This window comes from Microtus pennsylvanicus, chromosome 1 (genome assembly GCF_037038515.1).
Source record: "Microtus pennsylvanicus isolate mMicPen1 chromosome 1, mMicPen1.hap1, whole genome shotgun sequence".
Taxonomy (NCBI): domain Eukaryota; kingdom Metazoa; phylum Chordata; class Mammalia; order Rodentia; family Cricetidae; genus Microtus; species Microtus pennsylvanicus.
The window spans coordinates 50419067-50435779 of NC_134579.1; the positions used below are offsets into that span (position 1 = coordinate 50419067).

At 41.3% G+C, this 16713-nt stretch overlaps 1 protein-coding gene across 1 annotated transcript in view; it reads left to right on the top strand.

Annotated features, from left to right (window-relative positions):
• The window catches only part of Morc1 (MORC family CW-type zinc finger 1), a 192738-nt gene that overhangs the window by 153736 nt on the left and 22289 nt on the right, over window positions 1-16713 (top strand). Inside the window, exon 20 of the mRNA XM_075992002.1 lies at window positions 2176-2280. Within this exon, the coding sequence (XP_075848117.1) occupies window positions 2176-2280 (105 nt within the window). The remainder of the gene's footprint in view (window positions 1-2175; window positions 2281-16713) is intronic.

A 16713-nucleotide genomic window follows, 5' to 3' on the forward strand; every position in this document is an offset into this window, starting at 1 on the left:
TGCAACATTTTAAAAATTTTATTTTTTACTTCTATTCATGTGCATGTGTATTTGTGTAGATGTGTACCTTATGGGGGTGGGGACCCACAGGGTCTAGAAGACGATGTCAGATGCCCTGGAACTGGTGCTATGGGCCATTGTGAACCGTTGGATATGTGCGCTGGGAACCAATCTCTGCTCCTGGACATGAGCAGTGAGGATTCCTAACTGCTCAGCCTCCTCTTCAAATTCTGTATTGGCAGCTGTTCGTGACCCAAGAGCACCAGTGCTTACAATAAGGAATTGAATTAGAATTAGAAGATGTCTTTCCAGGGGGAAAATGTCCCTGTTTTTAGGATAATAGTCAATTAAATTGGTAATGGCAGAGGCTGAGCATTTGGCCCACAAATGAATGCAAAGAATTTTAAGTGGACAAGCAATGGTGACGCGGAATTGCAGAAAGGAGCAGGAGGATGGCCTTTATAGGAATTGTAACCACGTGAAGTCCTGGAAGGCTTGAGGAAGGGGTTGCATTATCCTAAAAGCAACAAGGACCTAGTAGAGTTTTTTTCACATAGGAAAGTTGTGTGTCCAGATTGTCTTTCAGAAAGGCTTAGTCTGGCCTAGTATAGAAGAACAGTTAGAAAGTTGGTTAGAGAAGTCTCAGATTATGTTATCTCTTTGGCCACATGAAAATGGTCCAAGAGATAAGAAGCCCATAGAGCTGTAGACTGATGCAGGGTTCATCTCCCAAGTGGGAGACCCACTGCTTTGTTTTGCTTATCATGTGTCCCATGTCCCACGGCATCTGGTTAATGCCACTGCTCAGTTTGAACTCTGGGAAGATGTGGGATTCTTCTGCCAAATCAAAGCCATGCACTTTGTTTCTCTGCATTGGCTGCTGGAGACACATGCTGCCATGGGGGAGGGGTGCAGAGTACTGAGGCTGGTTTTGCTCTTTCTCTTTATTTAAGTAGAGCAGTGTTCTACCCAGTGGTTGCCTACATTGTGTACTGATATCAATACCAGGACGGAATGGGCAGAAGTCCCTGTCTGGGACTGGTAACTGGTGCATGGATTCTGTTCCATGTTTATGCTTAATAGAGTCAGTGTGAGCCAAGAAGTTTAGAGGCTGCTCCAGAGGAGAAATCATTAGAGTGTGGTCCCGAATGATGGTGGTGGAGGTAGTTCCATCTTGATGATATGAGCAGAGAGATATGGCAATTGTCTGTGTGAAGGTATCAATCCCCTGGAACTGGAGTTTCCTTGCCAAGGAAAGGAGGCACATGTGTGAGCCTAGGTTTAGGGTTGAGGTCTGAAAAGGACTCATGAGCTTGTGAAGTGCCGACACATTTGAGTGTGCGTGGGGGTGAGTGGGGGTGAAAAGTACATGAGAAGAAGGCAGACAGTTAAGGCTGGGACAGTGCTTGTACAGACTGAAGGACTTGCTACTCCTGTAAGAAGAGAAACTAGGAATGGTTTTCATCATTAAAGTCAAGTGGGGAATAAGGGGATTCAAAAAGAGCTGGGCAAGAAAGCTAAATTCTATAGGTCTGAAAAATGCTCTTTGACTTAACCAAACTTAGAGGCAGTAGGAATGATATGGGGAAGACTTGTTGCTGCTGCTGCTGCTGGTGCTGCTGCTGCTGCTGCTGGTGCTGCTGCTGCTGCTGCTGGGGGATGAAGGGGGCAAAAATCCAATTGGGACTCATTGACAGACGGAACATCATCAAATAGAGGCAGCATGAAAACTCAACTCTTGAAAACTAAATTATTTTGATTTTGAAAGACGTTGTATTTATGGAAACCAAACATGGGGTAGACAAATCAGGAGATCATTAAATTCTTCATAAGTATTTAGAACAAAGGTACTTATCCTTTTCTATAAAATTGCTATGCGTTGTTAGTTGATCTTTACATGTACTTGCTTTGAATGATTTATTTCTTTGCATTTCTTATTGCCTTTTTTCCCCATAGTCTGTGTATTTATATCATCCTCGGCTTGTGATCCTTCTGCCTCTGCCTTCTAGGTGCTGGGTTACCATACCTGAACAATCATATATTTTTGATGCAAGGATCCTTTGAGTTTTTCCTGAATTACCCTGCAGTTAAACAGTCTCTATGAAATGCTTCAAGTGGCTTAATCTATACCGTTGGCTGATTCCAATTATTGCATAATTTTTGTTACTATTTTAGGTCTCTTCATGGGAAATGAAAAAGAGGCAGAGTGAAAACCTCACGCAGAGATGCAAAGCATCCACTGACGTTCAAACTGGCAGTAGCGATCCAGCTGTAATCCTGGTAAGACTAGCCTCGCTGAAGAATGGCACCTTAAGACACTTTCCTAGTCACAGCATTGAAGGCTCTTTAGATCTGGGTAGCTGAAACATACAGCTCGGTCACATGATGAGGGAGCATGTCCCAGAGCCATTAGCTATTACCTCTGGCTGCATGAAGTAGTTAATATATAACTAAACTCTAGCCCATGACCCTTTTCTTTAGCTACCAGTTTGAGAGAACTTTGTTGTATTTATAAATGTGTAAAAACTATACATATAATTTGAAAAGCATTTCAGAGCCCCGTGTCCCAATCAAAATCATATGCAATTTTAAATATGGTCTCTTGTCAAAAATTTTAATTCTCTCTTGATGTTTTGGTCCTTATTATTTATTTACTGTTTGTCTGTCTATTTTGTGGTGCTAGGGACCACTAAGTTACATTAGTCTCTGAAGTATAATTTTGTTTTTTTGTGTGTTTACATCTTGTTTATTTGGTATTCATATATGAATATATTTTCACCTGCTATACTATTATTTCCCCTTCAATTTATCCACTATATCCCCACCATTTTTCCACATGAAATCATGTTTTCGTAATTCCCACTGAGTTTAATTTGTGTGACTGTGTGCGCATTGGCTGTAGGACCATACACTAGAGCATGGGTATGCATGCAAAAGCCTTATTACTGGAGAAAAATAATTTTAATTCACATTAGCCATCAATAGCCATTAGGTCTTCAGATAAGGTGGAACTTCTTGAGTCCCTTTTACATCTACAATGTGATTTTGCCAATTTGATCTTTTATAAGTTTTCTGCATGAAGGCTCACCCATTGGAAATCCATGTGTGTAACTGTCCTCTCCTGTCTGACAAAAATTTCTTTGATGAAGACTCACTCTGATGCCTGGAATCCTTCTTACCACTCCTCTATAATCATCCTTATGCATTGTGAAAAGGTATTATTTATATGTATACCCGAACATTCACGTCCTCTTATTGGCAGAATAAGCAGTGTGTATGCAGGAGGACCGTTCATGTGGGTGTGTACCTGTGCGTTTGTGTGTTTGCAAACCTGTGTGTCAGAACATGATCAAAAATTTAATTATATGAGAACTCTTATTTATATGAGAAAACCCCAAGAAAAGAGTCTTGTGACCTTTGTATCTTCAAAACCACAAAATTGTTCTTGGATTGTGACTTTGTGACACCACCAGGAATAGCAAATAGAAGTGAGTTTATGAAGTAGAATTTTGAACTGACTTAAATTAGGTGGCTCTTTGGGAAACACGAGCACGCTTCCCACTCACTCCATTGGGTAATGCATCATTCTTCTGACAGTTGGTATCAAACAGCTATGTATCTTGGCAACTGTGGGATCTCTTTGTCTTCACTGAGCCAAATGTGGCAATCCTGTGTTGTTCAGGATTGATTCTGAACAAGAAGAACTGGCCAAGCCATTGACTCTACCTGTGAAGCCTTGTTAAAGACACTGCCCATATGCTATATGGCATCCCTTTATATTCATAAATTGTTTAAATTTTACTTGGTCCAGAGGGGAACATATTTCATCTGACTTTATGTCTCTTCATGAGAACATTATTGAAGCAAGGCACACAACAGGAATATAGGAAGCTTTTATTTAGAAAAAAATATGGAAAATTTCAAGTGGAACTCCATCAATGCCCATCTGTCCCCTTTCCACCCTGAGCTATGATCACCCTGACCAGTCTATTTTCTTCTATTTGTGTCTAGTCCCTGCTACTTCAAGGCATCTCATCAAACACATTGCAACTGATATAAGAAGTCATTAGAAAAGAGAAAGAAATCACATTGACAAAGAGTAACTTATATATGGGAGGCAGGAAAAAACAAAATAAATAATCAAAACAAAACAAACCCCTTAACATCAGTGATAAGGATTACCAACATCCAGTCCACCTAGCAAGTAAACACTAAAGAATTTTCAAAGTTAGAAAAGAGGCAGAAGCTGAAAAGGAAGCTGAAAAAGGACTCCGAGCAGCATTTTAACCTCAGAGCTCTGTGACGCCCCGTTTGACACAGCTGCACCTGTGACTGTTAGGGGTCACCGCTTGTTTTGCAGAGACATCAACGTCTTTATCAGCTTGTCATGGAGCTGTTACACTGTCGCCTTTCTAAACCTGGTACGAGCTTTTAGTAAGTGCTTATTCACAAATTAGCTGCGATGTGTTTGTGTGGTCTGTTTGTCAAGTTCTGCTGTTTCATGGGCGTGGGCGTGGTAGGTGTTTAATTGTGTGATGCTGTGATCCTAGCAGGGTATTTGTTTCCAAATCCTGTAACTAATTAATTTACACAATACATCTGAGCAAGATGAACATTAATTTCTGTTTGGCCATAGGCAGAATAATTGAACTAGGAAATAATTACCTATGAACACTTATCTGCCTGCACTTTCTTAAAGTAAAAAACAAAAAGATTTTTAACACCTAAGAACCTAAGATCCTTCACAGTTATCTTTTGATTACTATGAACATGTGTGAATGTGGTGTGTGTGTGTGTGTGAATGTGGTATGTGTGTGTGTGAATGTGGTGTGTGTGTGTACCCGTGTGTGTGTGAATGTGGTATGTGTGTGTGTGTGTGAATGTGGTGTGTATGTGTGTGAATGTGGTATGTGTGTGTATGAATGTGGTGTGTGTGTATGTGTGTGTGAATGTGGTGTGTGTGTATGTGTGTGTGAATGTGGTGTGTGTGTGTGCCCGTGTGTGTGTGTGGGCACACACATATACGGACACAAATGTTTATGCCTGTTTTATTTGGATGCTCTGCTTATTGACTGTAAAGGGCGAAAGTAGTCAGTGCCAACAGTGGTACAAGAAGTTGTTGCTTAAGGAAGAAAAGTTAACTACAACACCAGAAACCTATCCTTCGCCTACCATGTTACTATTTATTATTTTGGTGAGCTTAGTTGAGTGTGGACCTAGGGCCTTATTCACATGTATAATAGACTCAGATATTTGGTGTGTTCTGCTCACCCAGAGAGTCCTTACCTCATGCTTGGCTATGCTGTACTGTACTGGTTTCATGTTGTCTGGGGAACAATTTCCTTCTGATTAGCATACTTTTCCTTGGCTGTGTGGATAATAGTATTCACCTGCCTTTAGAAAAGATGCGTGTTCACATTTGGGCACTCCATTTTCCTCCTTTCTGACTTTGTCCACCTCACTGGCTCTTGTATTACAGTTGTCCAAGTTCAAACAAAACACTGATAGCATCATTTGCCCCTCATTTCCCCTTGTGATTTCACCGTTGCTTATTATTTCAGCCATGGAATCATGTTTCCTCCCAAATCTCCTCGCTGCAGCATCTCAGTATCCTAACAGTATCGTCTATTATCCCCAGTTCTGCCTTTTTCCTGCTCCCAAATCTTTTTTCTTTCTTTTAATTGAAAATGGATTTTCCCCCACACAATCTATTCTGATTATAGTTCCTACCTGCCAACTCCTCCCTGTTCCTCCCCTCCCATCTAGGTCCACACCCTTTCTCTCTCTAGTTAGGAAACAAACAGACATCTAAGGAATAATAAGACAAAACACAGAGAAACTAGAATAGGACTAAACAAACCAACAGGAGAAAAAGAACCAAATTAAAAGCATGGGAACACAGGTATATGTAGAGACACACACATTTGCACACAAAGGAATCCCTTAAAAACATAAAAGCAGAAGCCATGATGTCTACGCAAAGGATCTGTAAGGTTAGAAAAAGCTCAGCCACAACATTGTGAGACAAGGAACTTACAAAGGTGATGTGAGTCTGTTCGGTGTTGGTCATCTACTGTTGGGCATGGGACTGACCTGAGGAGGGATTTTCATTGTCCTCCTTCTGTTATGCTATCTATGTGTCACATGGAACATGTTCCCAAGGTCTTGGGCTCGTTGCCTTGATTGCAGGGGCTTCTGCTTCGGGCTGTGTAGACTGTCACCACCGCCACAGCACTTTTTGAGTTTTGACGTTAATATTTGCTTGGCCTCTCAGCCATTGGAGGCCATTCATTTTCTGCAACCATGCAATGAACGTGTTCTTTGTTCGACCTTGCACATCATTCAGAACTGTGGAAGTTTCCAACTGGGACTCAGTAAGCTTAATACACTTTCTAGACACTAAAAGACTGCCTTGAAGATAATGAAATGAAAAATTTTCCACAAAGCATCTTGATCTTCTTCCATATGCGCTAGTTAGCCTCCCAGTCAGATCGGTGCGGGACCCTCCATCCAAAGTTCACCAAACTTTTTTTCATTATTCTCGACAATTCTGTTTAGCATGGGAATCATTGTCCAACAACTTAGGGAAACTAGTGTGATCCAAATTTATCATCTTTGTCCCTGTAAAGATGAACTGTTTTCACATTCTGGTGTGTGTATGTGTGCGTGCGCACACACACACGTGCGCCAAGGTGTGTGGGTGGTAGATCTCAGTGTGAGTGCATCTGAGTGTTTTACCTGAATCAGTTTCCTTATCTGTGTGGCCAGGATGAAATCTGATGGATGTGTTACTTCATCTAACCTTGATAGCCCGAGGAGGAGTCTTTTCATTCCCGTTTCACAGATGAGGACAATAAAAGGTCTCTCATAGTCACACTGCGGGAGGTGGCCACACTGAGCCCCAGCTGTCCAGCCACAGCTCCTTCTTCTTGAAAGGCTCTTTGTGACATTTTCTTTCATCTGTCATCACTAACTGAGGTACCTGATCAGTTGTCACATCAGCCTCTTCCACTTAGATCATCTGAGATATGCCAATCTTCTTCACTGAAACTTGAGGATTCCAGGAAATGCTCATGCAGCATATTTGTTGACATGGAAGAATTTTGGGCTAGATGGCTTTCAGAGTTGTAGAGATGAAAATCTATAGGCCAGAGTCTTGACTCGACTTTAAGAGCCAAAACCATCTAAAACTATCTGTAATATAGGTATATAACTAAACACACACACACACACACACACATACACCAAGATGAAATCTTGCCATTGGTATCAACATGCATAGAACTGAAACATTAAATTATATTAAACACACACCTGGTCCCAAATACAAACATTACCAGTCCTCACTCATTTCTCAAGCTAAAAAAGTTAACAACATAGATATCAGTATAGGGCAGGAAGGGCAGAAGGATAGAAAAGGTGTGAATAATGGCTGCTAAAACACATATCCGAAAGGAGAGATGCTCTTAGGGTGTATAATGCAGAAGGGACCGGTAGTCCACAACAACTACTCATGCTATAATTTAAAATAACTGCAAAAGAGTTCAGAGGTTACCAACCCAGAGTATTTGAGGAGATGGAAGGTGCTAATCGCCATGATGTTTCATTCCACATTATATACATGTATTAAACTTTTGTACTGTATCCATAGGTAAGTACAAGTACATATATGCCAGTTAAAAACTTGTAATGACCAACCTGTGCGGCTGGAGGGATGACTTAGCAGTCAAGAGCACTTGGAGCTCCTGTAGAGGATGAAAATCTAATTCCCAGCTGTGTTCATTGTGAGCCGCCCACAACTCCAGCTCCAGGGGACTCTGACGCCCTCTTCTGGCCTCCATGGGCACACACACATGCAGCATGCTCATACACACAAATAACAATAAGTCTTAAAACAAGTTTAATCCAGCACTGATTCCTTGATCAGAATAGTATAAATCTCAAACTTATTTCTCTCCTTGTCCTTCCTACATATGGCCTGAACAGTGTACTTTTTTCCCCTCAGTGCTTGTCTCTTTTTGTGTTCAACCTGGAGTTGTGTTAGGGTCCTTTTATAGACGCCTGTAAGAGCTTTGCTCTCTGGGCAGCCCCTCTTCTCAGTCAGTTCTACGAAGAAGGGAGTCTTTTTTTGTTTTGGTTTGGTTTTGGTTTTGTTTGTTTGTTTGAGGATTTGTTTTGAAATATGATTGCAGCCACAGATTTACCCCTAGCATTCCCCATGACCTAGTATTGTCTTACCTTTGGACTCCAGTAAATCCATTGTTTTGTCATATCCAAGGATGAATGCTTGGTATTCTGACCTTTCTTCTGTCTCAAACATTTCCAAACTTATGTGTAAAGTTCCAATAGGTCCCGTTTCCTCCCAGTTGGGAGAGAAGGAAAAGCTCTTTCATTGCATCTCTTATAAGCATGCCAATTTTTGTCAGTAGACTCAGTGTCTGAGTAAACACTATTGTATTTCCCCTGTTACTGCTCAGCATCTTACATCTCAGCCAAGGACTTGGCTAAATTTAAGAAAAACTCTTGAACACTGGTCTGTGATAAACTGGCAATTAGACTCCAGACTCCAGCCAGAAATTTGGGACTTGGGTCCATACCCAAGAACTGGGACTGGACCTGGTTTTATCAGTACCCCCACACCCCACTGCTGCACTCAAAAGTGAGGCAGTCTGAGTAGCTATTGATGCACCATGCATAATAGAAGCAATACAAATAAGAGGAAGAAATGGGAAGAGAATAGCAAGCAGCCTATCCAAGAGTTAAGTGTTCCTTCAAGTCATGTCACAGGATGAAATATATGAAGCAACTGCAAACTCTCCTCCCTAAAGGCTCTTTGCTCAATGCCAGTGGCATAACCAAGTTGTCAACTCCAACAGATGGTTACAAAAGCAAATGATAAATTTGAAGAAAGCTCAATTTGAAAATCTCCAAATTCGAGTGAGAATAATTTTTCTGAAACTCAAGTAAGGGAGACAGAAGTACAAACTTTGAATATGCGTATGCATACCTTAATTCACCTTTCTGGGCTACATAATCCAACTTCATGAAGAAAAATCCAGATTCTAGTAGGAGTCAGTGTTTGTTATTTCCTTGTATCTGTTTTGATCGTTATTAATTTTCAGCTACTAGTCTAAATGTATGAGGTAAATGTAGTTTACTAAACCATGAGCAAATATCTCTATACCATGCTTACACACGGATACTTTAGATTTCAATTAATGAGACATTATACAACCTTGAAAAAACCATCCCTAAGTCAGCAGTCTTCACAGCTAATGTGAATTATGCTGAGATTCTTTTAGATAGATTGTGTGTGTGTGCGTGCCTTTGTGTTATGTATGTGCACCATATGTATGCAGGAGTCAGTGGATATCAGAAGGGGCATCAGACGCCTTGATACTACAGTCACAGGTGGTGGTGAGCTGCCAAGTGACTGCCATAAAACGCAGTAAATTCCCTTGATGCTGAGTCCTCTCTTTCAGTCCCTCACACAGACCTTTTGATCAGACTTGTTTTTAACTCTCTTGTCCTCGATGGATACGTTTCCCTCTGTGGACCAGGTCTTGAGGGCAGAATGGCATATGGTTTTATCATCTGTGTTCAAAGTGCATGCTTTGCCATCTTTTTTGATGAATACTTGATATTCTGACCTGTTTTCTGTCTCAAGCATTTCCAAACTTAGGAGTTGTGTCAACAGATTCTGTCCACATCTTCAAAAGCTTCATGGACAGATCATTCTTCCTGAAATGTTTTAAGAGTCAATGGAGCCTTTAGATGTTTGGGAAGATGTAACCACCCGTGTATTCAAAATAGAGTTCAACACAGTTTGGGGCCCAAGAAGGATCTGCAGATAAAGGAACAAGAGGATGGAGGTATCTCTCTGGGTTAGAGCCAAGCCAAGTCTCACAAGGACACCTGATTTGCTCTGTATTTTTAGTCATTCTATTAGGGGTTACTTCCAGCTCCCTGAAGGCACCAGGGCTGTCTGAATGTCTAGGATCAGTGACAGAGCTTTTATGTAAAAACCGAAGAGCACTAGGTGAGCCGACAAGTTGTCAGTCTAGACTTGGTTTATGTTGGTTAAAATCCAACCTAAAGGACAACCCAAAACAACTGCAACTAAATTTCGGCCATCAGTGTTATATGATGAGTCTAAAAGGTGACTGACCTCCAAATCTGATAAAGAGAAAAAGACTAGCAAAGACCCTGCCTGATTAATCCCTAACTCTGCTGTATTCCCCCTGAGTGAATCCAGTTCTGAGTCATAATAAGTTTTCCTAAGGAACCTCATCGGTATTGCAGTCATATACACTGAATGCTATGATAACGAGATTTTAGAATATTGAAGTTACCTTCGTTTCAAAAGAGGACCATTTCTTTTTTTAAAAAAATAATTTCATTGAGCTATACATTTTTCTCTGCTCCCCTCCCTTTCAGCCCTCTCCCATGGTCCCATGCTCCCAATTTACTCAGGAGATCTTGTCTTTTTCTACTTCCCATGTAGATTAAATCCATATATGTCTCTCTTAGGGTCCTCATTGCTGTCTAGGTTCTCTGGGATTATGATTTGTAGGCTGGTTTTCTTTGATTTATGTTTAAAAACCACTTATGAGTGAGTACATATGATGATTGTCTTTCTGGGTCTGAATTTTCTCACTCAATATGATGTTTTTTAGCTCCATCCATTTGCCTGCAAATTTCAAGATGTCATTATTTTTTTTCTTCTGTGTAGTACTCCATTGTGTAAATATACCACATTTTCCTTATCCGTTCTTTTGTTGAGAGGCATTTAGGTTGTTTCCAGGTTCTGGCTATGACAAACAATGCTGCTACAAATATAGTTGAATGTTGGGCCTCATGAGGCCCAGGTGTGAGGCATAGTGTAACTTCCTGAGTCTAGCTCGAGTTTGGAGACCTGTTTTTGGCCATGACTTCTGTATGTGAGTGACTCAGCACATCCCGACCTAGACCTGCCTCTGCCCAGCCATCACTAGCATGGCAGAATATTATTGGCCCTTGTTCCTTACTCTGCCTCAACCCATCTCAATCTTCTCTACCCCATCACAACCCTATATAATCTCCTCCCTGATACCATTAAATGAGTTTCTGCTTTGACTCAACTCCCTATTGCATCTGATTGTCCTGTAGCAGTAGAACGATTGTCATTGTGGGGCTGTGGGAATGGGAGAGGGGAATAAGGACGCTTGAGAAGACTAGCAGTTGAGTACATGTCCTTGTGATACAGTTGAGCATTTTTTTTTTGTGTGTGTATATACCCAAAAGTGGTATTGCTGGGTCTTGAGGAAGGTTGTTTCCTAATTTTCTGAGGAATCGCCATACTGATATTCAAAGGGGCTGTACCAGCTTGCACTCCCACCAGCAATGCAGGAATGTACCCTCTACCCCACATCCTCTCCAGCATAAGTTGTCATCAGTGTTTTTGATCTTAGGCATTCTTACAGGTGTAAGATGGAATCTCAGAGTTGTTTTGATTTGCATTTCTCTGATGGCTAAGGATGTTGAACATTTCCTTAAGTGTCTTTCAGTCATTTAAGATTCCTCTGTTGAGAGTTTTTTGTTTAGGTCTGTACTCCATTTTTTTTATTGGATTATTTGTTCTTTTGATGACCAATTTCTTGAGTTCTTTGTATATTTTGGAGATCAGTTCACTATCTGATGTAGGTTTAGTGAAGATTTTTCCCATTCTGTTGGCTGTTGTTTTATCTTGTTGACCATGTCCTTTGCTTTACAGAAGCTTCTCAGTTTCAGGAGGTCCCATTTATTAATTATTTCTCTTAGTGTCTGTGCTACTGGGGTTATATGTTGGAAGTGGTCTCCTGTGCCAATGTGTTCAAGTGTATTTCCCACTTTTTGTTCTATGAGGTTCAGTATGGCTGGCTTTATGTTGAGGTCTTTGATCCATTTGGACTTTAGTTTTGTGCATGGTGGGTGATAAGATATGGATCTACTTTCATTCTCCTACATGTTAATATCCAGTTGTGCCAGCACCATCTGTTAAATATGCTTTCTTTTTTCCATTTGATATTTTTTGCTTCTTTGACAAAAATCAGGTGTTTGTAGGTATGTGGATTAATATCTGGGTCTTTGATTTGGTTCCATTGGTCCTTCTGTCTGTTTTTATGCCAAAACCAGGCTCTTTTCAGTACTGTAGCTCTATAGTAGAGTTTGAAGTCAGAGATGTGATTTATTGTTCAGGATTGTTTTGGCTATTCTGTTTTTTTTCTTTTCCATATGAAATTGAGTGCTGTTCTTTTTAGGTATGTGAAGAATTTTGTTGGGATTTTTATGGGCGTTGTACCAAACCTGTAGATTGCTTTAAGTAAAATTGCCATTTTTACTATGTTAATTCTACCTACCCAAGAGCATGGGAGATCTTTCCACTTTCTGGTGAAGAAAACCATTTCTTAACCAACCTTTCTGTTTGTCTTCCTGCAACCCTGCAAAGGACTGGGGTTTCTAACAGTACCAAACCATTCCTTGAGAACCCTTTCATGAGAAACAGTCCAGCGATGCCCAAGGGCTTCAAGGACAATTATTCTACACTCCACCTCCCCTGAATCATCCATCAGCACACAGCAGAGTGTGCAGACAGCCACAGGGTGAATGTGAAACACTCAAAGGAGCACCTCATAGGTGACTTAGACTGCAGTTAAGCAGTGGGGACCTGTGCGTGCACTGTCAGCAGCCAGGGTCACTCATGAAGGTGAGTTGCTAAGCCGTGTCATGCCAGAACAGCAAATAAAGTGGATAACCATAGCCCCAAAGAAATGGGAAAATTAAGACATACACTTACCCATATCCCATGAGGAGCATTGCATTATGGGAAGGTGACATTATGTGGCCTAAGAGAAGATGCAGTTTCCAATTCTGACCCACACACTGCTTGTCGGTTTTGTCAAATCTCCACCTTCAGTGGCTTGCATTTAGTAAGTAAAGTAAGAATAATATCACCAGCTGTCATGGTTGATACAGGAGTGAATGGCATAATTGGTTATGATGAAATGAAGATAATTCTGTGTCAAATGAAAGGTATCTATTAAAGCTACCTTGTGTAATTTAGAAGGAGCGAGATTCAGTCTTCTTTGGATAATCTAGAAGGAAGCAGAGGAAGCAAAATTCTGTAGAGAGAATATGGGCTAAGGCAGGTGGGGGTGACCCCAGAGGCTGTAAATCCTGGAACTGTAAACCAGAAGGCTAAAAGGGGAAAATGCCAGACAGGGATGACACAACACACTTCTGTTGCCACAGCTGGGTACCTGTGAAGGAGATGTTTAGTGTCAACTTTAAATTGATTTATAGTTTTGCTAAGTAGAAGTATTTCCATTATTTCTTAATACAATTCTCAGTATTTTTTAGCAGTCTTAGATTTGAGGGTGGGGGGTTAAACCAAACTGTGAGTTCTTCTTTGAAATATAATGGCAAGAATTGAAAGTATATGAATGATAATAAATAATAATAATAATAATAATGAATTAAGGCTGCTGCATGGTCTGGTGTTTTCCAAGTCATAGTTGCATCATAGTTGCTTGACTCCAAAAGCAGTAGCAGTAGTGTATGTTCACAGTAGCTTTTGAGAAGAAGGAAGAACAACTATACTGAAGAAATGGTAAAGACATGTGGAGGAGCAAGACTTATATTTGTCTTTTATAATGGTTACAAATTTTCAGAGAGGAAAAGTGAGGGAGCATTGCTGGTGGAAGCTTTGTGTGGGCAAAGTTGTCTAAACAGGACTTTCTGTGGTCTTTCTAGGAAATTCCTGGCTGGACCTTAGGTTATAACAGAAATGTTCTCTACAAAAAAAAAAGTGAAATATGACTTATTAGCTCAGAATCCCATTGAGAAGGGTTTGGGAAGTCAAAGACTTTATGCTTGAAATGTTCAGGAGGCAGATCCTGTAGGAAGTCTTCGTTGTGTTTTTGTTAATTGTGGAGATTTTGTTTCCAAAACCTTATCAGACAGTGATAATGACTAAATTCAAAATAAAAGTTAACAAAACTTAGACAAAACAAATTAAAATTCAAGTAAAATCTCACTGCCTGAAAATAATATAAGGAAGAAGACGACATAAAAAATGTTAGAGAGAAAAATTGCACACTGTGGTAAAGAGTATGAACGACTAATAATAAAGCAGGGTTGAGACAAATGGGTGCCATACATGAGGCAGGAACAGATGACCCGAGGAATCTGCTTGGTGGCCACTATAGCACTGAGGTATCAGTAAGATATTTGTATTAAATGTGGGGTCAGTTGTGTAGGTGAGGGGTACAGTAAAGAAGCTGCCAATGTGGTTGCTCCATGGTATGGTTATGGCTTTTACTGTGGCTATGAGAGAGAACAGACAGAGGTGTCTGGAAGAGTCTAGAGCAGAGACAGAAGTGGACTAGTCATGGCCAGGGCTGGGGACGCAGGAGAGAAAAACGGTGATGGTGCAGGGAGAGTAAGAAAGTGCCAGGACTGTAGGGAATTGTAGTGATAGGAGCGGCAGGCCACTTCCTGCCACCTGGCTAGCTTTACCGGAAATAATTACACGGAAACTGTATTCTTTTAAACACTGCCTGGTCCATTAGTTCCAGCCTCTTATTGGCTAATTCTCACATCTTGCTTTAACCCATATTTAATAATCTGTGTAGCACCACGAGGTGTGGCTTACCAGGAAAGATCTTAACCTGCATCTGTGTCGGGTGGGAGAATCATGGCGACTGCCTGACTCGGCTTTCTTTCTCCCAGAATTTTATTCTGTCTACTCTGCCTACCTAATTTTCTGTCCTATTAAAGGGCTAAGGCAGTCTCTTTATTTAACCAATGAAATTAACACAAAACAGAAGATTCTCCCCCATCAGAGAATAACAGGCTAAAAGGAGGGTGAGTAGCTGTGAAGAGACAAAGGCCAGGAGGCTTGTTACACGTTTCAAAATTTGTAACAAGTACCTGTGAGTAGAAACTGAGGGAGTCTAAGGTGGCATGGCAGCCCCAGGTATATGTCACTGGAGGGCCATATCTTCCTTCTTCCAGAGGTAAGGGACATGACTGCTTTGGCAAATGGAAGCCAGTTTCATAAGTTCCCAAGGAATTCTGGCTTTTTCTAACCACCAGGAATCCTACAGTCCAGCTTTAGCTCTTTTCGCATATATAGACTGCCTTTGGGGGCTTGGGGAATTAGAGTTTCCTTTGAATCAGACAAGATGGAAATACCCAGAGCAAGTATGAAAAGCAGGCAGTGATGATGTCCACATAAGACAAGGCAGCCTGTCCCTCTGCAGCTGAAATCGGTACATGAAGAGACTGAGGGTAGAGCCTAAGAATAACTCACCCAGGGAGAGTTGAGACAGAACATACAGGAACGAAAGAATTCCAAGAGGATATTCATGTTCCTTTAACTTCAGAAGTGTCACCACCATGCAATGACAGGTGGAAGATGCTTGGGCTCTTCCTCAGTACCTCACCTTTTAGACCCTGCATTCAGCACACAACCAGTCCTGTTGAGTCAGACTTTTTTGCTGCCTCCACAGTGACCACTCTGGCCAACACCGTCTCTTCTAGAGCAGCTACAGAAGCCGCATTAACAATCTCAATATTCCTCTTGGCATCCACAGTCTGAAACTCCGAGTGTCCCATTTGAACTATAGGTCACGTGAAGCACTTTTCCTGTCCTGACTTTTCTGACAGCTCCTCATTCTTAGACAACATTCAGTATCTTGACTGTGGCCCCAGAGCCCTAGATGCCTGGAGCTAGCATCTTTGGAGTTCTCAACGCCTGCCCTCAGTTCCTTTCATGTCTTCTAACACTCTAATAAATACTAATTCAACAATAATGTAAGAATGGGACATAATGTCATGTAATGTAAGTCCTGTGATAAAAAAGGAAAGAGAAGAAGAAAACAGTGTAAATCCAAGCTTTCCTTCTTAGATCTGATTCCCGAACTTCGTTTCACACACCGTTCCTACCACAACTATCGAACAGCACACACGTCTTTTCAAAGTTTTGTGTGTTGTTAGTTATTGACCTAGCTACTGGGGATCCAGCAGAGAAGACAGTTTTGTGACAATGCTCACTCCTTGTCGTTGTGAAGGTGACAGTGTGTGGTGTAAGAAAGGGCACAGTAAAGAAATTGCTGAACTGAACTTTGTGGGTGGAAGAGGACAAGTTTATTCCAAACTGCCAAGGCTATCTTGGGGTGAGAGAGGCAGGAGCAGGAAAAGTCATAAAGAGAGTAGAATGAGTCTCTGGGGAGTAGAGAAGCTGTGAACTGAAGCAGCCCAAGAGCTTAGGGTAGAGCAGGGGAGGAGAGGGGTCAGAATGCTAACATGGACTTTGACATATACAACACACACACGTGAGTGGAGAATCTCTAGGCGAGGGAAAACAAAGGAGGGGCTTTTATTGGCAGACAGAAAACTCATTTTCCAGGTTCCTGCGTAATTTTGTATGAGAGTGTTTGCCAGCAATCCTTTTGTAGTGCCGCTTGAGCTGGGTTAAGACTGTCATTTTGGGGTTGTTCACTGCTTTGGGGGGAACTGGGGTTCCCTTTGGACCTGATATGTGGGGCCAGGATCTGATGGTACATAGCTGGACGAGTGAGTATGTTGAACGGCAGGTGCTGTTAAGTGCTCAGGAGAAAATGAGGGAAGCAGGATAGGCCCATCTTGGTTGGGTGTGCCAGTGTGAGCTGTTATTTTAGGTAGGATGCTCAA